We start from the raw sequence: 22,087 nt of genomic DNA, 5'->3' as shown, positions 1-22,087 counted from the left end.
TGTGCCCCTTCTAACCATTATTATAAATTCATATGATTTGGTGAACTTTTGCACAAGGTAATACTCCTTCCGACCTTATTCTAAAAAAACCTGCAGGATGTAATCATCTCTAAAGCAGATTAGACCACGTATAGTTACGTTAGTCGTTACAGAAGAGAAAGTGGGCTTTATGTATTACTGTACCTTCTTATTGTGTTTTTTTCTTTCCTAGATGTTCGGGCGCACTCCACTTACTGAAGCTGTAACTAATGGTCACACTGATATTGTCAGGTTACTCGTACAGAACGGAGCTAATGTCAATCAAGAGGAGGTACGTTGGAAGCATAAATGGTTAATGTTAAGTCAGAGTATCTCGATTGAACCGGAACTGAAGAACCATCTATAAAAATTTAAAACTTACGGCTCGGGTAAGCTGGACAGAAGTCGTGTCAATGGTGAGGGGGTTCATCGTGTTGCTCCATTCTTTGTGCCCCTTCTAACCATTATTATAAATTCATATGATTTGGTGAACTTTTGCACAAGGTAATACTCCTTCCGACCGTATTCTAAAAAAACCTGCGGGATGTAATTATCTCTAAAGCAGATTAGACCACGTATAGTTACGTTAGTCATTACAGAAGAGAAAGTGGGCTTTATGTATTACTGTACCTTCTTATTGTGTTTTTTTCTTTCCTAGATTTTCGGGCACACTCCACTTATTGTAGCTGTAACTAATGGTCACACTGATATTGTCAGGTTGCTCATACAGAACGGAGCTGATGTCAACCAAGAGGGGGTACGTTGGAAGCATAAATCGTAAATGTTTAGTCAGAGTATCTCGATTGAACCGGAACTGAAGAACCATCTATAAAAATTTAAAACTTACGGCTCGAATAAGCTGGACAGAAGTCGTGTCAATGGTGAGGGGGTTCATCGTGTTGCTCCATTCTTTGTGCCCCTTCTAACCATTATTATAAATTCATATGATTTGGTGAACTGTTGCACAAGGTAATACTCCTTCCGACCGTATTCTAAAAAAAGCTGCGGGATGTAATTATCTCTAAAGCAGATTAGACCACGTATAGTTACGTTAGTCATTACAGAAGAGAAAGTGGGCTTTATGTATTACTGTACCTTCTTATTGTGTTTTTTTCTTTCCTAGATTTTCGGGCACACTCCACTTATGGTAGCTGTAATTAATGGTCACACTGATATTGTCAGGTTGCTCATACAGAACGGAGCTGATGTCAACAAAGGAAGAAGGGTACGTTAGAAGCATAAATCGTAAATGTTAAGTCAGAGTATCTCGATTGAACCGGAACTGAAGAACCATCTATAAAAATTTAAAACTTACGGCTCGGGTAAGCTGGACAGAAGTCGTGTCAGTGGTGAGGGGGTTCATCGTGTTGCTCCATTCTTTGTGCCCCTTCTAACCATTATTATAAATTCATATGATTTGGTGAACTGTTGTACAAGGTAATACTCCTTCCGACCTTATTCTAAAAAAACCTGCAGTATGTTATCATCTCTAAAGCAGATTAGACCACGTATAGTTACGTTAGTCATTACAGAAGAGAAAGTGGGCTTTATGTATTACTGTACCTTCTTATTGTGTTTTTTTCTTTCCTAGATTTTCGGGCACACTCTACTCACTGAAGCTGTAATTAATGGTCACACTGATATTGTCAGGTTGCTCATACAGAACGGAGCTGATGTCAACCAAAGGGGGGTATGTTGGAAGCATAAATCGTAAATGTTAAGTCAGAGTATCTCGATTGAACCGGAACTGAAGAACCATCTATAAAAATTTAAAACTTACGGCTCGGGTAAGCTGGACAGAAGTCGTGCCAATGGTGAGGGGGTTCATCGTGTTGCTCCATTCTTTGTGCCCCTTCTAACCATTATTATAAATTCATATGATTTGGTGAACTGTTGCACAAGGTAATACTCCTTCCGACCTTATTCTAAAAAAACCTGCAGGATGTAATAATCTCTAAAGCAGATTAGACCACGTATAGTTACGTTAGTCATTACAGAAGAGAAAGTGGGCTTTATGTATTACTGTACCTTCTTATTGTGTTTTTTTCTTTCCTAGATTTTCGGGCGCACTACACTTATGGTAGCTGTAATTAATGGTCACACTGATATTATCAGGTTGCTCATACAGAACGGAGCTGATGTCAACAAAGGAAGAAGGGTACGTTGGAAGTATAAATCGTAAATGTTAAGTCAGAGTATCTCGATTGAACCGTAACTGACGAACCATCTATTAAAAGTTTAAAACTTACGGCTCGAATAAGCTGGACAGAAGTCGTGTCAATGGTGAGATTGATTTTTTCGGATGCGTGGAAGAGACTCACCCTGATTAAATCGTTTTTTACTAGACTTTACTGCCACTGTGATAATTGCATGGTTTGTTTAAAAGCGAAAAACGGAGGAACGTCTTGCGTCTATTAGACCAACGTTTACAGATTCACCATGCTTGAATCGTTATTTACTTGACTTAACAACCAGAAAATTGCGTAGTGACATACCTAGATTTTTTACACGTAGGAGGCGTTTTTTAACAAATTTTTTTATTTAACAATAATTTTAGGAAACGAACAGTTACTTCTACCAGAGCAAAAAGTAGTGTACATTCAGGTGTCATTTTCCAGCCATGCTTCGTATCATGTTTAAAATTTGGGAATCGACCTATTGTTAACTCTAAAGCTAATTTTGTTGCTTAAAAAGTAGGAAGTTCGTTTTGTTCGGAATCGAGTATTACTTAGCAGGTAATTTAGTGTTAACAACTGGGTTGAAAACGTAAATTAGCCACCGTAAAGTGTAAAAAAGCTGACGTTTCGAGCGTTAGCCCTTCGTCCATCGCTCTGACGAAGGGCTAACGCTCGAAACGTCAGCTTTTTTACCCTTTACGGTTTTCAACCCAGTTGTTAACACTAAATTACCTGCTATACTCTCCCACCGACGCAGCACCACTGTTTCTTTAGAAACTTACCCCTTTATTCGAGTATTACTTAGTTTATTTAGTTTTTATTTAAATATCTTAACTGCCAAATAGTGTACTCCAATCGAACCGGGAATGAAAATCTGGCGATAGTTCGATCCCAAATTTTAACAATACTTTTAGGAAGGGAACATTTGTATTTAAAATGATATTTACTGTTGAAAAGTTCCTCCAGGTTCACTTTTTATTGTCCAGCCATGATTTAAATCAGGTTTCTCGAATCCAGTATAATTAATTTATTTAGTTTTCATTTAAATTTGCTACCTTCAAAAAGTGAAAAAACCGGAACTGAAGAACCATCTATAAAGGTTTAAAGCTCGCGGCTCGGGTAAGCTGGACAGAAGTCGTGTCAATGGTGAGGGGGTTCATCGTGTTGTTTCATTCTCTGTGCCCCTTCTAACCATTATTATAAATTCATATGATTTGGTGAACTGTTGCACAAGGTAATACTCCTTCCGACCTTATTCTAAAAAAACCTGCAGGATGTAATCATCTCTAAAGCATATTAGACCACGTATAGTTACGTTAGTCATTACAGAAGAGAAAGTGGGCTTTATGTATTACTGTACCTTCTTATTGTGTTTTTTTCTTTCCTAGATTTTCGGGCACACTTCACTTCCTAAAGCTGTAACTAATGGTCACACTGATATTGTCAGGTTGCTCATACAGAACGTAGCTGATGTCAACCAAAGGGGGGTATGTTGGAAGCATAAATCGTAAATGTTTAGTCAGAGTATCTCGATTGAACCGGAACTGAAGAACCATCTATAAAAATTTAAAACTTACGGCTCGGGTAAGCTGGACAGAAGTCGTGTCAATGGTGAGGGGGTTTATCGTGTTGCTCCATTCTTTGTGCCCCTTCTAACCATTATTATAAATTCATATGATTTGGTGAACTGTTGCACAAGGTAATACTCCTTCCGACCTTTATCTAAAAAAACCTGCAGGATGTAATCATCTCTAAAGCAGATTAGACCACGTATAGTTACGTTAGTCATTACAGAAGAGAAAGTGGGCTTCATGTATTACTGTACCTTCTTATTGTGTTTTTTTCTTTCCTAGATTTTCGGGCACACTCCACTTATTGAAGCTGTAACTAAAGGTCACACTGATATTGTCAGGTTGCTCATACAGAATGGAGCTGATGTCAACAAAGGAAGAAGGGTACGTTGGAAGCATAAATCGTAAATGTTAAGTCAGAGTATCTCGATTGAACCGGAACTGAAGAACCATCTATAAAAATTTAAAACTTACGGCTCGGGTAAGCTGGACAGAAGTCGTGTCAATGGTGAGGGGGTTCATCGTGTTGTTCCATGCTTTATGTATTACTGTACCTTCTTATTGTGTTTTTTTCTTTTCTAGAATTTCAAGCACACTCCACTTACTGAAGCTGTAACTAATGGTCACACTGATATTGTCAGGTTGCTCATACAGAACGGAGCTGATGTCAACAAAGGAAGAGGGGTACGTTGGAAGTATAAATCGTAAATGTTAAGTCAGAGTATCTCGATTGAACCGTAACTGACGAACCATCTATAAAAGTTTAAAACTTACGGCTCGGATAAGCTGGACAGAAGTCGTGTCAATGGTGAGGGGGTTCATCGTGTTGCTCCATTCTTTGTGCCCCTTGTAACCATTATTATAAATTATAATAAAGTTCGGATATAACGCGCGCTGTCATTGGTTGAAAGAGCGTGCTCTATGAGAGTATAGAGCATAGAGCTGAGCTACAGCTGTCACGCCATCTGCCAATTGTACTATGTTCGACCTTTTCCGGGACTTCTTTTTAGCTTTTTTCCGATAATTGAAAGTGAAATTTCGGAACTGAAGCGAGCCGGCAAGTAGCAACAGGAGAATCAAACAAAGGTTTGTAAACATACCAGGCGCCGTAATTTACGTTATTAAAACGTGAGCAGATACGAAAATCCTCAAAGGAAAAACAAAATTAACATTCCGAGTTTTAAAGATTTTCACGCTCAGTTAGATTGCAAGCTTACGTACGGTAATAAAAATCAAACACAGCTAACACTCGTATAGTATATAAAGTTCAGTGTTATAAAACAAAACAGAACAAAACAGAAATGATGAAAAATATAATGTAATATAATGTATAATATAATATAATGTATTTTCCGCAGTACAAATATATGACTTTCATGTATTCTTATCACACCTTCTCCATCTACGGGTATATAACGAACTCACAATTGACCAGCTCCCACTTGGCTTGATAGCTCAGTTGGTTAGAGCGCTGCACCGGTATCGCAGAGGTCATGGGTTCGATTCCCGTTCAGGCCTGAATTTTTTTCAGGCCTTATTTCTCAACTGCTTAAGTTGAGTATATACTGCGATGATCTTCATTTGCTTAAAATGTATTTTCCGCAGTACAAATATATGACTTTCATGTATTCTTATCACACCTTCTCCATCTACGGGTATATAACGAACTCACAATTGACCAGCTCCCACTTGGCTTGATAGCTCAGTTGGTTAGAGCGCTGCACCGGTATCGCAGAGGTCATGGGTTCGATTCCCGTTCAGGCCTGAATTTTTTTCAGGCCTTATTTCTCAACTGCTTAAGTTGAGTATATACTGCGATGATCTTCATTTGCTTAAAACAAACTGGCATAATTGTTAAAATTCATTCTAATCATGACGGTGTCTGACCGAATATGATCATGCTGAAGTCCATCGCGGCTCGCTCATCATGGCGATCTCCGGTCATCACAGCAAGCCTCAGAAACTACATCGGCCGCCCTTCGAGTGAAAAAATAAGAGCTTGCTCTGATATCCTTTCCGATGCGTTGGGTGGAAAGTCACATCTGTCACTGCAGCCGAGTTTTGCGGCGCTGTCATCCCGAGCGATCTTCATGTTCCGGTGAATTCGGCTGTCGTTCATTCAAAAAACACTCGCCCTGAACAGTTTGTTTTCTACCTTGTCATGTGAAAAAACTCGCGTGTTTTTATGAGCCATAATTCGGCTGAAGTTCACTGAACAATTTACTTCAAGATTCTGTATTAGAGACTTAAAAACTTCAGGCAAAAGTGTTAAATTCGACCTACCGAACTATTTTAGTTTGAAAACTATCGCAGAAGGTGAACTTTGATAGTTTTTTAACTTTGATGGTTTTTTAACTTTGATGGTTTGACACTTTTGACAATTTTAGTCTTGTACAGCCGATCAGATTATTTGAACCATTCGAACAGGGATTCTGATTGGCTTATTGTAGCGTGCTTTATGAGAGTATAGAGCATGCTGACGAAACTGTTGTTCGCTTTGGAAATAAAATTTGTTTCGAAAATTGAAAGTAATGCTCGGGGAATTTAATGGATTCTTTATTATAAAACAAGCTGTGTTTTTTTCTTTCCTAGATTCTCTGGCGCACTCTACTTATTAAAGCTGTAACTAATGATCACACTGATATTGCCAGGTTGCTCATACAGAACGGAGCTGTCAACAAAGGAGGAGGGGTACGTTGGAAGCATAAATCGTTGAATCGATTGGAAAGTCACATCTGTCACTGCAGCCGAGTTTTGCGGCGCTGTCATCCCGAGCGATCTTCATGTTCCGGTGAATTCGGCTGTCGTTCATTCAAAAAACACTCGCCCTGAACAGTTTGTTTTCTACCTTGTCATGTGAAAAAACTCGCGTGTTTTTATGAGCCATAAATCGTCGCAAATGGCTTTTTTTAAAATACAACTCTTAGAGATGTTTGGCTGCAAATCTTATAGAATAGAGTTGGCTGAAGCCGGGGCAGATTTCATATAGACTGTAGCCCTTAGAGGAAAATGATTGACCTTCAATTATCTCTGTCTCGTTCTGTTGTTATTTTGAGAATCACTACTTTTTAGCTGAAGTAGTATGTGCTCAAATCCTCTCCTCTCTCTTCAGAAACTGCCTTTGTAATGCTACACTAATTGAGCTTCTTGAGTGAGACTTTTCAGTGAACTCATGAATGCTTTTTAATTATTTTCCTAGTCGGACCTGCGTAGAAAGTTCGAAGCTGATGCCAGGGTATGTGTGGTTGCTCTTTAGAAGAAGTTAAATTTTGTTATAGAAATTACTCATTGGCTAATTCACCATATTTACTCTCACTATCTAGCATAAAAAGGTAGGTCAAATGGGATATTTCAGGAAACCAACTTCATGTTGCGTGCATTTTGTGAACACTACTGTATTAGTATGAACTTATTCAGCTGAACTTCCCTGATCTTCTTTGTTATATCTCAGATGTGATCATAAGAATGTTTCCTCGCTTGTAGTCTCTTAGCTGAATTTAAAACGTTTTATGAATTTAAAAGCATTCGTTCTTGTGAAGCATGTCAAGTGGTGCATTCCTACCCGTGCTGTGTTCCAAAAGATTTACTTAAGCAAGCTAAAAAACGGTGATAGCCCCAGGTTGCATTTGTGTATATTATTTTTTCATTAAGCATCTCAGCGGTCCGGAATCCTAAATCCTCGAATCTGATATGCTAATTCCGCGCCCTCCAGCGGTCCTTGTTTTCCCATTCGGACCCAGGTGTATTTTGCACTTTGCAATCGATTTACGAGAGAGGCTTAAAGATGTAGATATGGTAACAAGTGACTCACAGTTATGGATTCAGACAACGAAGGTTATCAAAGATAGCGAATTTTATCATTCCGCAAAGAAATACCCACTTCATAACAAAGAAAACTATCATGAAACACAAACTGCCAAAGAAATGTTCAACATATTTCGGGTTCTTTTTGCAAGCATTTTGTTAAGTTTCAGGGAAAAAAAATTGTTATTCACCAGCCTAGATCGGTCTGTATTTGGAAAAAACTGTGCCCTCTGTCTTGTGTACCGCCCTTGGGGACAGTTTTTACCAATACGGACCCTCCGATTGATGAATAATGTTTATTGGTTTATCTGGTGTGTGTTAAACATTTAGTGTCAGTGTTTATTCGCTATTCTGAGCTTGGTCACAGTACTGAGAGGGTAAAACAACAACTTGCACTCTAATGATAATCAAGTTTAGCTTTCAGTGCATTTACTGATTGTTGTATTATCTGACGTAATTTCAGGATGCTAAACTATCACTTGAAAGAGAATTAAATATACAGGTATGTTTGGAAGTTATAAAGGTATATTTCTGAAAACATTTTCATTAATATTTTCAAAAATCAGTCGCAGGAGCGGAGTGATGTGTCAACCCTTACCCTGAATTTATCTACAGTTACACTTCTTGTAGGATGTGTAATGATTGAATGATAAATATATTGATGACGTGTTAGAAATATTTGCTGTGCAAAAAAACAATCAGTGATGTACCTGCAGCCCAACTTTGACTGAGAGACGGTATCACAGTTGATACCGTCTCTCAGTCAAAGTTAAGTTAATGTCTGGCAGCTTTTACTCGACTGGAAAAAGAAGACGAAGAAGAACAAAACAGAAAAATACTTTCATCTAGAAAACATTCAGCAAATACGTATTGTAAGGGTCACAAGTAATTGATTATAGAAGGGTCCATAAATTTTGAGCTCGGTAGTGAAAGAGGGAGAGTATTTTTTTCGTCGTGAACGCGGAACATAGAAAAATAAACGAAAAATTCAGAAGTTCGATTCCTCATGGGAACTTTATTTTTTCTACGCACGTGACAAAAAGATAAACATCTTTCTCCCATAAAAGGTTAATTCTGAAGTTTCCTACATTTTGTCATTTGCGTTTTCCACCTTTCCTTTCGCTTATCCTTTTTACATTACCCTACTTCGACCTCTCTATCTTTCAGCAAAGGCTACTGAGTCTTATCAGTACAACTATGGCTAAAAAATGAAAACATACATTTACACTTCGCTTCTTGTTTACATTGTGTACCTTTTTTAACTCGTGAATTGCGCGCATGCGCAAGAGCGAGTTATAGGTACGATGTGGGGAATAGCATTCGCTCGCTCGCTCGCTCGCTCGCTCGCTCGATTGGTCGATTCCTGTAAACTTTTTTTAGATTTTAGGCTTTTGAGTACATTTGATAGTTTTTGGCGAGCAATAAACAGACGAAATGGCGACCTTTGTTGCTAAGAATAGTGGTGGGGTGAAAAAGAAGCCAATGATAATCTTAAAAGAGTTTTTTTTTCGTTTTAGTTTCAACAAGCGGCGCCAGCGACTGGCAAGCATTCAAGGATTCACACTGAGATAACAACAACCTTCGGTTTTCATAAAATTGTAATTTACAATCCTTGAACTTGAAAACAATCCGAAGATTCATTGAAAATATCACTTACTGCGAAGCGCTCGGAGTTTACAGATGTTCAAAAGCTTTTTCTGTTATAGCGTGAGATTGAGGACAAAATTGATCATTACGTTTCGTCGCATGTGTTTTTCCTGTGTGAAGCAACAAAAGATGCCGGCGACTGACTAAATAACAAGTTAACACGAAAATCAAATAACACTTAGACAAACAATTTTAGCTACCGATTTTCAGTGAATTTTTAAAGAACAAATTTCTTGTAAGTTTCAAGACAATTTGAAGATTCAACATATATACAACGTACTAAAATGCGAAAATTACACACCACAAAATTGATAAATAGGCCTGAAATGAAATTCTATCTTGTTATTGATTATACGTTGCCTAGCACGTGACTTAAATCTACCCAGGCGGAGATCTAAAATGACGGTGGCAGGCTTGGCTTAGTTATATCACTCAAAACTCGTTCCCGTTTGTCTCATTTGATAAAGAGGGAATCGTTAATGTTTTCATTAAGACAGTATTGCCTTGACTTTCTAATATTTACAACGAAAGACAGTAAATTTCACTTTTCACCCACATTTACTTCCAACCTTTTCTTTTGAACCAGAAACAAAAATGATAGACGTTTAAAACACATTACATCATCCACCTTGTTAAATGTAATAGCATGATCATTTCAATTGTAATGCCTTCTTGTCCCAACGTTACTTTGTTTCTTTGCTACATTAGCGAACACTGAACTACTGCTCGTACTCTAGATGACGATCAACCACAAAATTCCCTAAACCAGATAACATTAAACATAATCTCAAAAATCATGTGTCAATTCACGAGTTTGCTCACAGAGCACTTTGATTTGTTTCCTCTAGCTAAGAGGGAAGAAGATAGCAAGTTTGCCTAAAAGGCCAGGAAAAAAGTTGAAAACACAAACAGAGATGACCAGTCCGAGAGACATCGTTGAAGAAGGAAAATGTGGAAAAGACAGGATGACAGATGTCGAGCTTGGCTTAAACTGTTTACATCTCAGCCCGAGATGTGTACAGTTTAAGCCTTGCATTATGGAAGAATCACCTGGTGATTCTTCCATAATGCATCATTATTTTAAAACTATAAACAAACGTATGGACAGAGTGACATTAACAGATGTAGGCAATGCTAAACAAGATCATTGCGTTGTTGTTGAAAAAGTAAAAACTCACCTTAGTGGTGATACTATCATTGTTTATGGAAGGAAGATCAATGAAGAAGGATCCGGCGTGGGTGAAGCTTTTCGACTGGCGACTAAGGATCTCAAACATACTTGGGACGATGAAGAAGTGATAGCTGAAAATGTTCAAATTGGTTCCGTTGTCAAGTACATTCAAGTAGGAGATAAATTCCTCTTTCAAGGGAACACGAAACGTCCGCGATGGGTGAGCAGGCGTTTTTTGTTTATGTTTTACTTCAATTTGGAATACCTTGCTATCTAGAAACTTATAATCCCAAGATAGAGTTTTTGAACAGGTCGAACTGTTCAGACAGCGAAGCACCTATAATTTCGTTGAGCAGCATTGATCATAGAGTCAATTTTTTAAATAACTGCATCATTTTCTGGATGACGAGATTTGAACGATCCTGATTATTACACATTACAATAACTTTGGAGTACCATTTGATCTGTTTGTTTGCTCAGTTGTTGTTGTTTTTGTTGAGGATGTTTTTGATATTGTTCTTGTTGTTGTTGTTTTGCTGTTGTTGTTGTTGTTGTTGTTGTTGTTACAGTCTCATTTCACTTCAAAGGTTTCAACGAATTTACTAAATAATGCCCGTGATTGCAGAATATGGATAAGATTTTCCTGGACCTCAGCCGTGCTGATGGCGCTTATAGAGGCTTTGGAGATGCTTTTCTTAACTCCAAAATTTTAGCCGAAGACAGTTACCAAGACTGTACACCTAAGGAGACATCATGCTTCATTAGCCTGAAATGTGGTGTGGTTGAAAATGACAGAATTTCAGTCATCACTGAGCTTGGAGAACTCTTCAATCTCAAGCTGAATTTCAGAGATGCTATCCTACCTTTATCTCCTTCTACACTGGAACTGAGTCACGAGGAAGACAACAAAGATGCTGTGGATAGCGCTGTTGTAGAGATGGAAGAGCCACTTCTGATTTCAGGAGTTGACGGTTTAAGTAAGCCGTCCTACCCTGTTCTCGGCGAGGGCCTCAACCTAAGTAAGTACATTGAACTTCTATATTGTGTGATGTTAAAACTAAATAATCACCCTACATTCTACACCCTTCTGCAGAATAATGTTTAAACCATGACAATAATAGTTTTTAAACTTTCCTCAATGCACTTTCGTCACCATTGGTCTCGCCGAGTTTAGTTTTTCGATTTGAATTGTTCCTCTAAAAACTGGAAGATGATTATGATCAGGTCGTTAATTCCAATGTACACGTTTTCCTATTTAATTTTGGACGCGAATGAAAAGGTACGGTAATAAATTCAAATTCAAATCTGTTGTTTTCATATTCATAAGCTGACCAAAAATCATCAATAGGGGAAAAAAAAAATTTCAAACTGGATATTTTTTTCCTTCGGTTGAAAAATTCACAAAAGTTGCAGTTGTCACATCAGGTCGTTAATTCCAATACGGAGGTTAACCTCCCTGAAGAGTGGAAGGCTTGGCAACCACCCACCCGCCAGAGTTTCGTTGCTTGTCAGAAAAACCTGAGCTGCATCATTGAAACAGTTTATTTCCTGTCCTCGATTAAATGTGAAGATTTTATCAAGGGTAACTAAGAGAAGGGAGGCGGTTCATCTCAGATACCCAAGATCACAATTACAAAACGGTAGACAATGAAAGGAAGAGAAAATTTGTAAGCCCTAACCATAAAAATAAAACCATAAGTCTTCACCGTAAGGCTTATGGGCCCCTTATGAGGAAATGTTGGCCGTCACGGGGGTATGAAAGCAAAAGTTTTGATTCGTTTTTATTGCGTGATGTGTCTTCTTTAAATACAAAAACATTTGGATGGATAAGCAGGCAATCCAGGCGTTATAGCAGTATTCCTTGTTGTTTCTTGCTAAGAAACCTGGTACTAGTTTTTAGAGTTTTCACACCAGCTTACGCCTGTAATGATATTGTAGATGCTCAACCTTTTTTTTATTTCTTTCTACTCAGGAGACGAGCCTAAAGAAAAATTAGTCGAAGCGGAGAATCCTGAAGCTGATCCTGTGGAAAAAGACGATGAAAATGGAAATGCCTTTTAAGTCCCGGGAAATATCAAGTTTAATTATTTTACCGGATACATGAACTGCCATGTCCAAGAAATAAGAGAAAAAATGGAATCGAGTAGTAGAAGTTAAAACTGACGCCAAAAAGCGATATTTTTTCAACGGATTGCTGAACATTAGACTTATCGTCAGAGAACACAATTTTAAGATTGTTGAAATAACTGTTGCTGTTTTTCTAGTAGTATTATGTAGATATTATAGTAAAAATATTATATTTCAGTCATTGCTGAAGCTCCTAGATTTAGCACAACATACAGGAACCAACCTTCGTTGGCTTACATGTCTATTATTTGCCTTTAGTCCTTTGGGTACGTTTTTGTTTGACTTAAGTGCTTTGGTTGAATATCAAAACTTGCCCTCCTAACGAAACACGTATTAACTCTACCATACGGTAGTTAGTTGGTTACAACCAACTGTTGAGAATTTGTAAATAGATTTGTAGAGAGTATCTATCATAAAGCATTAGCAGGTCCTTAACTTATATTTGACGCTTGTGCTTACCGTCAAGTGTATGAGGCATGGAGCACAAACTGAACTTTACTGGGTCAGGTGTCTGTTTTGAATTTTCAAAGAGAATTTTCTCGCCAGTTCTTAAAGCGTAAATTTATGTCATTTGTTTGAATGTTCCAAGGAGGGCATTTTCCTTAGGTTCATTACTAAGGTCGATATTTAAATGACCTGGATGATACGTGAATAGTTTAAAAGTTTCATTTTGCCTTAAGGAGGTGAAAAACTTGTTTGCAATTTCGAAAACAATTTCGAAAACAAAGCGAAATGGAAACGGTAAGCTGTTAACTTAAGATTTCGCAAAAATTTGTATGTTTTTTATACTTGGACAATTTTATGAATAGCAAGTATTCGAAAAGTTTTCATACATGATGCTATGCCTAATTAAAGAATTAGGTTTAGGTAAATATGCTAAAAAAGGTGAAATAGCATTTTATTAGAAGTAAGTAAAAATGTAAATAGAATGTACACTATCAGAAGCTTGTAAATTTAATAGATCTTTATGTTCAGTTAAGTACTTTGAGGATTCAAATAAATATTCATGTTATTATGCCTTGTCTCAATTACTTGTTTGGGTTAATAAAGACGTCGAAGTGAATAATGGCTTAAACAGAATTGTCAGTCAATTGTTTGAAGGAATTACTTTTGGACTTAAGATAATTAAGCATTTGTTAGTTAAGGATGGCAACAAAAATAATTGAAGTCAAAATAGTCCACGCAGCAAGATTAATTCGAGGGGTGAAAATGTAAAAAAATTATCAATGAAAAATGTACAATGATGATCAATCAATTTTTACTTTCTGTGGAAATTTTTTGATATCGGCATTATAGTCAGCTTTCCCCAAGCAAAAGGCATTTATCTGGCTTACCACTTTACGCAAGGAACCGATGAACACTCGTGCGAAACTTTACAGTGTTTGGATGTTTACGTTTACGAATGTATAAAGTTGGTTGAAATCGAGTTGGTGAATGAGAACAGGTGTTTAAACTGAAATCTCAAAGACATAACATGAACAAACGTGACTTTCTGTTTAAAAAACACTATCTTGGTTCCTGTTTTTCCAACTATAAGAATTCTTCCGTGAAAACAAACCCATCTGATAGCAATGAAGCAAGTTGGGAATTTTTTTCAAGATGTATCAGGAACAAAAACGTAAACAGTGATGCAAATAATAAGGAACCCAGCAACCACGTTGCATGGCATTCCACTGCTTGTCACGCACCGTTCAATTTTTTCACGTGCGTCAATGACAGCGTGCCGCATGACTAAAGTGCTCTAAATAGCTGTTACAGTTAAATGGGTTTCCTCTCTACGCCTTAGGTTACGTTTTCAATGTGTTACGCTGTGTAACCCGAGCGGTTAAGGTCAAGTCAAAAAGTAAAGCAACTTCAGATTTGTCAGGATATGATTGTGTGTAGTTTGGTGAGATGGAAGCAGCCTGCAGTGCAATAGATATAGAGTTCTTTCTCGCTTTGTCACTTGGTTTGGTCAAAGAAGTTTACTGCTCCCCTGATGACGGTAAGTTAACGCCGATATTTTTCCATCTTTACCGTTGACTTAAAACATAACTCGCACGTTTTCGTTCCTTCTTAGCGATGGAACAAATTCGAATATGTAAAATTTCTGAATGAGAGTTATTCATAACTTAAAAGTTGAATAAGTTTATCATGCAATATGCTTTTTTAATATTTCATGTGTAGAGTTTTTCGAATGACAATTTGCTTAACCTTTGAAAACAAAATTATGATGATACAGTTGAAGGCCTATTTTAGGTCCTGTATCTGCGCGACAATAAAGTTTGAGGGCCTTCTGGTTGTCAACTTTGTTTTTCTTAAATTTTAGTTATTGCGATCAAAACACGAAAACACCTCATGTTTTTCTTGTAATTAGTAAAAGAAAAATTGTATTAGGTTTCTATTCACGTTTACTTGCTAAGCTTTGTCGTTCAAGCTTATAATTTGTGGGAAAGTAACTAAAGCTAGCTTGAAGTTTAAAACTTAATTTTGACTCACTCCACTCCACGAAAAAACAAACCCCTTTTGAATTTATGATTTCTTGCCCTGGCAAAACCGTATGTGATATTACAATCTCATCCTTATCTGCTAAATACAAGATGAAATTTCATTTGGGTAATTTTTTTTTGTTTGTTTTTTGTTTTTTTGTAATTGAATGGGATTAATATCAGTATCTGGGCAGAAGGCGCTTTGTAACAGAGCTATTTGGTCGAATGTTTCAGTTCTATCTGGAGCAGTTTCTAATGATCATCGTTCTTAGAAATAATTCACTCTCAAGAGTTTTACAGAAAATTCGACAGTGTATGTGAGTTAATTAATGTCAACAACAAAAAATAATTGAATACATTTATTTTTTTTTTTTGTATATCTCTCCCAAAGCAGCTGACAACTGCAACTTTTGTGAATTTTTCAACCGAAGGAAAAAAATATCCAGTTTGAAATTTTTTTTTCCCCTATTGACGATTTTTGGTCAGCTTATGAATATGAAAACAACAGATTTGAATTTGAATTTATTACCGTACCTTTTCATTCGCGTCAAAAATTAAATAGGAAAACGTGTACATTTGGAAGCTTCTCCAAACCCCTGGGTAAAACAATGACATGTCACCCCTGAAGGTTTCGTTTTAGGGCTCCAGACGATCACACTCACGTAAAACACGCGATTTTTCAAGTGATCACGCGAGCAAACGAAGACTATTAAACGTCACGCATGTAGAAATGGTCATCAACAATTTTTTGTGCGGGGTTGTGTAGGAAAAAATCGATGATCGGTGAACAAAGCAGTTGTGATAAAGTGAAAACTCGCATATTACTCATTTTGTTTTGTTTAATGAGTCGGTTATTTTGCTTTTATGGCTGATTTCTTAGTAAAGCAGAAAGCATACCGCAGGGGATTGCTAAAATTGTCTGGATGATTCTACTTTTGAAAATTCATGCACTAACTCAGGAGTTGATCAAAAGTTATTACAGTTTTGAAGCAAAACAAACTAATAGTTGAGACTGGCAGGCACCAAGGTCACTTTTCGTCATGTAAGTGCCCTGGGGCGCTTACTCATAAGGCAGGAAAGTAAAGCGGATAGAGAAGCGTAGCGCGCAGCCGATTGGTAAAACAGGTTTTTTTTTTTTACAGTACAAAATAAGCAGCTGTCCAAATAACCGTACAGTATCGCAGGATGTTTATAGTCTATTCGCGCGTTATTTGTAGTCTACTTTACACGGTTGGATAATAATAAGATGTAGTTTTTTGTTGTGGGAAGTAGTTTTAACTTTCAAGTCTGTTTTAAAAAATGAAAGATTTTCAGAATTTCTCTCGTGTAGTTTTGTTTATTATGATGTAAAACTAGTTACGTAATAAATTAATTCTTGGTGTGAAAGCCGTTCTTAAATATTTTCTGGATCGAAAGAGTCCTCTCAAAACAGAAACATTTGGCCGGGAATGAAATTTAACTTTTCGCACAGGTTTTGTTGTATTCCGATTGAAACTAAAGAATTAGCTGTACAGCATGACTGGGACGATTATGAATTCCAAGATAGAACGCCAAACACTGACGACTAGGTATCGCGGGGGGGAGGGGGAGGGGGTTTGTTACGTTTGCTTTGTCGGGGAGTGTCAAATTCAGGCGGACGTCGCTCATCTAACTCTTCTTTCCAGTTTAAAACTGATCTTTTTTTGCGAAAAAGGATTATTCTCGGGCTTTCCAAAGGAGACGCCCGAGTTGAAATTCCGGCTTCGTTTGTTCTTGCGTTCAATTGCAAATTGCAGTCAAGTCCTTAACGCGCATGCGCGACGTTTTGAGTGATAAGTACATGGCATGGTGTAGTGGCGGAAGAAGAGAAGATTTTGCGGTGCAAAATCAGCACAAATACTATGTATAATACGCTCAAAATGCATATAAATTATGCACACACTAAAAGACGTCGAGCGTTTTCTGAACGGGTCGGGTGCGAACCTTATGAGAGATCTCTTTGTGAGCGAACATTTATGAGTGATCAGTCCATTCGAGAGGAGGGCTGCGAAATTATAGTCATTCAGATAAAAGCATGTGTCGGCCAGGGTTTTTCATACTACTCAACTAGAACTTTCCCTGTGAGGTTTGCAAGAAAACGGACAAAGTACTACTATTTCTGCAAACCTTCCGTGAAAAGCTGGACCCGAGTAAGTCTGAAATGTCCTGGAAAGAAGCACAATCAAGTGGACAAGCTGGTGAAAGTGATATACGCGTGCTCGTGCAGGAATTGCTCGAAAGGCCCAAAAAGCTCAGAAAACTCGTTAAGATGAGATTTAGCAAGGTTTTGATTAATCTGATAAGTATGAGTGAGAAATTTGATAGTTTGAAGTCTCTGTAGCACTTCGCTTCCTAGAAGTTTTACAAAGGCAGGAGATCGCGGAAAAGATGAGAGCAAGTGGGATTTTATAAAAGGATTTTTTCGTGGGGATGGGGAGAGGGGTGGGGAGGCGAAAATTGGAAGGTTGGAAGATTGGACAGGATGAGGCTCATCAGCAGAACCTATTTTACTATTCGGTCATGCAATATCCGATTAGCGTGAACGAACAATTCTTTATAAACCACCAATTTAGGCTACAATATTAACATAGACATGCAATGTAATGCTCGGTCAAGTTGTAAATATAACTAGCTCTAGGCGGATAAACAAACACACGAATGAACAAATAAACAACAGTTATCGATCCCAGGCTTAGACCCTTTTTTTCATTTGCAAGCTTTAATCGTCATCATCACTGTAAACATGCTTATAAAAGTGAGCGGAATCAGGCGTTGCGGTAATACTCAAATCACCGATTTGGCTCAAACTTGGCAAAAATGCTGAGTAGTATGAGTGAACAAAAGGTTAAAAAATAAGTGGTCATAATATTTTATTTCTTGAGGGATAATTAGATAACTTTGACTTGCTACTGTGACAAACAGTTAAGACATCTGCAAATCCAATTCACTGTATTATCTTCTCAATCTGTTATATTTGAAGAACATTAAACTTTTTTTAACTTGTCCATTTAATTTCTTCCCTTTCCGCTCCCTCAAGTAAAGACAGTTTTTCCTGGATTTGACGAAGTCCAAAAATAAGGGTATTTTAAGGCCCAATATCTCCATTGAGCAACCACCGCAATCGTGATCGTAATACCTAAATAAGAAGAGAAAGCCATCACTTAACTTCCGAAAACAGCAGTAAAATTTGTGGGAATTTTTTTTCATCAGTGCTAACGTGAAATGTACATCCAACCAACCGCCTTTTGTCTTACTCAACGAAAATGTCGAAAAGCATATCATTCTTCACTTCAAAACTAAATGAAATCTACAGTAAATTTCGCTCTCGGACGGAAAAATGTTCGCATTCTGGAAGAAATAATGTCCGTGGAAAAACGTCCTTGCTTAGAATCCATCATATATTCTTGCTCGCGCGCGATTGGTGTAATCGCATCACGCGATCGCATATGCACCAAGTGATATTCCCCAATTTTCGAATCTCGCGTCTATTAAGATAAAGGCGTTCGTTTAAAGTTTAATTCAAGATAAGAGAGTGTTTAGCTATTGTTGCAGAAGAAAATACATGCTTGTTTGTTCATAAAAGTCGTGCGAGAAAACATTGAAAAATACACATCCCACGCAGCAAACGTTAGCTTCATGTTCGTAAACATTTTTCCCTTTGCAAAAATATTTGAAGGATGATTAGCACAACAGCCTCCATTTTGCGCAAAAATATGGCCGGTTATTTGTCCCTGACCAATATGTGTTTCTAAAAATTCAAAGTTTAACTCGTGATTCGTTCTCGGAAAACCGTTCGCTTCTCGGAACAGACAACGTCCGCGGACATGTATCCGTGCATATTTTCTCGCCAAATGGAAGCTATTCTTGCTATGTAACACAGATGCGCCACTAATCTGCGTTTCAAATGTAAAGAAGACCTGAAAAATGTTATATTAGCTCGGATTGTAAATGAAATTGGCATAAAGAAATAAAGAAAAGTTACTCATTCCGGTCGCAGAACTTAACTCTAAGGGAGGAAGTAGCAATACTCAGTTCTCACAAAACACCGTCCATTTGTCTTTTACAAGTTTAGTGGTCTTGCCTCCTCTAACTCCGGGCTTTACACTGATTTTCATCGAGTCCAAAGTCATAAGCCGACTATGCATTACCTTAATGATTCGATTGAGCGCCCTCCTTCCAATAGGCGCCCTCTCTCGTCTAAACGCCCCCTAAAAATTTGGTTTTTGTTAATTAGCGCCCCCAGGTATTGAGTAAGCACTCTCATTTCAAGAAACTTCCCTTAATCCAATAAGCGCTCCTCACTATTCTGTTTCGATGAGAGCACTATTAGAGGAAATGTAGATCAACCTTGGTCCAACATCCTTTAATTTCTTATTTAAGCCTCAATAAAGAAAAGGTGGTCTACGTTCCAGTCTCTCGACTATTACGTCCATGTCAGTGTACAGTTCCTTCAGACGATTTTTTGTTTATTTGATCATAAACATTCAATTTCCTCGATTGTGATTGGTTTAAAAACTCTTATTTCCCATTGATTTACTTGCCAAGTTGTCATTGGACAGTTTGTAATCGGATAGTTTGTTATCGAATAGTTTGTTATCAGACAGTTCAATAAGCCAATCACATTCAAAGCTGTAGTTTAAATCAACAAATCACATTCAAAAGCGCCTCCTTTGTCATTTTTTGATGCAAATTTCCCCTTTTTTCATAACTTGGCTCTTCTTCTTTTCTCGGAAATTATAATTTCTCCTAAATGATTATAATAATTCAATAGTTCTGATTTCTAATGGTAGGCTATTCCACAGATCTACACGATGATTAACAACAAGAAAATTTAAAAACTTAAGTTCTAAAACGACCCTCAATTAGCAAGTGTGGCTTCTTTATTTCGATATAAAACTTATATGATTTGAAATTAACGTACGATAGAACATAAAAATCTACATGACCTGTAAGGCATTTAGAAGAGAACTGAACTTAAACCTAATACCTTCCTTCTAAATTCGAGAGGCAAAAACCTCACTTTGGCTTAACGTTCTGGATAAGTCAGATCAGATTTCAAGGGACATTTTTTTCCTCTGTGTGGTTATCCTTTCTCAATGGATATGTCTGCAAATTGTGACCCATTCAGGCTCTATGATGCAAGAAATATAGCCTGAATATATTTTCAGGCTTTAAAAAAAAAATGCCCGCTAATATCAAAGTCACTGAAAAAACAGTCTTCATAGAGGGGACACAGCCATCTCTCTTAATAACTGAATTAAAGAAGCTGTTGAAAAGATCCGCTTTCTCTTGAAAATAAAATACTTAAGCGCTATTGTATTGCACAGAAGATGGAAGGCTTTTGTTCTCATATCTGGATTGATACTATGCCAAATTCGCTCACGATTTTCTGTTAAAGTGGATAACAGTCTTGTAAAGTATTGTTTCCGTTTCAATCTAATTAGTGACCTAAGTTCCACACGGCACTTTCGAAATGTTGCTCAGTGGTGTTCAGAGGAGGATTTTCCTTGCCTTCTTTCTAAGTCCCTCCTTCTTTCTTACCGCTTTTGAAACTTCATCGTCAATCCATTGAGCGCTATTGGCCAACCTAACCTCAAAATGATCGCGTCTTAAGAACAAGTTTCTGTAAGGATGAAACATCTTGGAAATGAAAATTTTTAACCCCCCTTCAAATTTTGCATGCAGTTAGGCACTCAGGGGGGATGCACAAAAATACCCTTTTTAAAGGTTGCAGCACTCTTGTTGCCATGGTAACAACGACTGCTTGTTCGAGGCCTGGGGCCTCATTTTCATACAAAAACGTCGCAAAAAAAGAGTGAAATGTTTATTTCTCTAACTCAAGCTAAATAAAACATTACAAATTGGCACTTCTACCATACATAGCGACATTATTCGTCTTCACTTTGACTTATTCAATTTTCCCTGAGAGTGAATGTGAACACACCAATAGATTATTCATCTCGGTACAGTTTCAGTCATTTTTGTTGTCGGGTAAAACAGGGAAAACGTTTATCTGAATTTCTCCAAAAGTACACCGATTATGGAACTGAAACTACCCACCTAGCTGGTTATAATATTCTAGTTTTTAAATATGTAAAAATCTCTGCGGGCCTGCCTCTACTTTTTATAGGGGCAATTCGCGAAAAAAGCTCAAAATCAGATATTGCATAATTTGGCGATGTTTACATGTAATGTTCTCAACAACAAATGTTTCAGATAAATGAAACATGTACGGCTTTGGAAGAATGTTATCTTATGAGCAATATCCCGAAGAGAAATCTCGCCTCTGGTTGTCATCTTTCTTTGGAGCGACCGATGGAAACTTCATAGAGAAATACAGCGTCACGCCATCGTGACAACGTACATATTTATGACAAATGACCGATGTGAGGATAGTTTCGTGTAGCTCAGCCGACTTCAACTTGTTTCAAATGACATACAAGTATATCAGTGTATCTTCAGAGGACTTCGGATCGCTCAAATTGCCATGAAAGAAGGTGCAGCACTCGGAATCTGGATGATATGCACACGATTTGAGGTATATGTTTGTAGTTATGTCGAGTAGTCCTCCAAGGAGTTTGATCCATTTTTTTTTAAATGGAGAATTTTGGCCAGCTGGGGAAGGAAAACATAAGAAACGACCAGTGTCACGCGCAATTTACTAAATTGCGCCAATTTTTCTTTGCGCAGAAATTTCACTTTACACACATTAATGAAATCACGTATCACGCTCAGATTTTTCACGCGTCACGCACTAATTTTAGCCCTAATCAAGCTTCATGCACAAATATTTCGACGCCCTCTACGTTTGTAACCAAGACAGGGCTGAACAGAGAGGAGAAATTATACTGGCAAGGTGGTTCTGAGATAACACGTGACAGATTAAGAGGGATATGGGTCGGGGTTTTATTTCCTTCCTTCCGACCCCTGTCCCTTCACTGGTTTGCTCCCTCCAGGCTTTTGATGATCTTTACAAGAAAAAAAAACGCTTGCAGTGCAAACCAGGTGTTCTGTATGATGGTTCTGTTTGTAAAACGGAGTGAGATGTGGTGAGAGCCGAAATAAGGATAACCTCGTGCCCAGATC

The 22,087-nt window shown here is 37.7% G+C and overlaps 1 protein-coding gene across 1 annotated transcript in view; it reads left to right on the top strand.

The window, feature by feature from the left end:
- LOC113683578 (uncharacterized) overlaps positions 1-13,530 on the top strand; it is a 32,426-nt gene extending 18,896 nt beyond the window's left edge. The window contains exons 18-31 of the mRNA XM_089214686.1: positions 212-310; positions 677-775; positions 1,142-1,243; positions 1,610-1,708; positions 2,075-2,176; positions 3,584-3,682; positions 4,049-4,150; positions 4,349-4,450; positions 6,359-6,457; positions 6,966-7,001; positions 8,034-8,072; positions 10,066-10,608; positions 11,014-11,407; positions 12,361-13,530. Of these exons, the coding sequence (XP_089070812.1) occupies positions 212-310; positions 677-775; positions 1,142-1,243; positions 1,610-1,708; positions 2,075-2,176; positions 3,584-3,682; positions 4,049-4,150; positions 4,349-4,450; positions 6,359-6,457; positions 6,966-7,001; positions 8,034-8,072; positions 10,066-10,608; positions 11,014-11,407; positions 12,361-12,449 (2,004 nt within the window). The 3' untranslated portion in view covers positions 12,450-13,530. The remainder of the gene's footprint in view (positions 1-211; positions 311-676; positions 776-1,141; positions 1,244-1,609; positions 1,709-2,074; positions 2,177-3,583; positions 3,683-4,048; positions 4,151-4,348; positions 4,451-6,358; positions 6,458-6,965; positions 7,002-8,033; positions 8,073-10,065; positions 10,609-11,013; positions 11,408-12,360) is intronic.
- Positions 13,531-22,087: the final 8,557 nt, after the last annotated feature.

Source organism: Pocillopora damicornis, chromosome 8, assembly GCF_964200805.1.
Source record: "Pocillopora damicornis chromosome 8, jaPocDami1.2, whole genome shotgun sequence".
NCBI lineage: Eukaryota > Metazoa > Cnidaria > Anthozoa > Scleractinia > Pocilloporidae > Pocillopora > Pocillopora damicornis.
The sequence above is the reverse complement of the archived record's forward strand: the minus strand, read 5'-3'. Positions and strand labels throughout refer to the sequence as shown.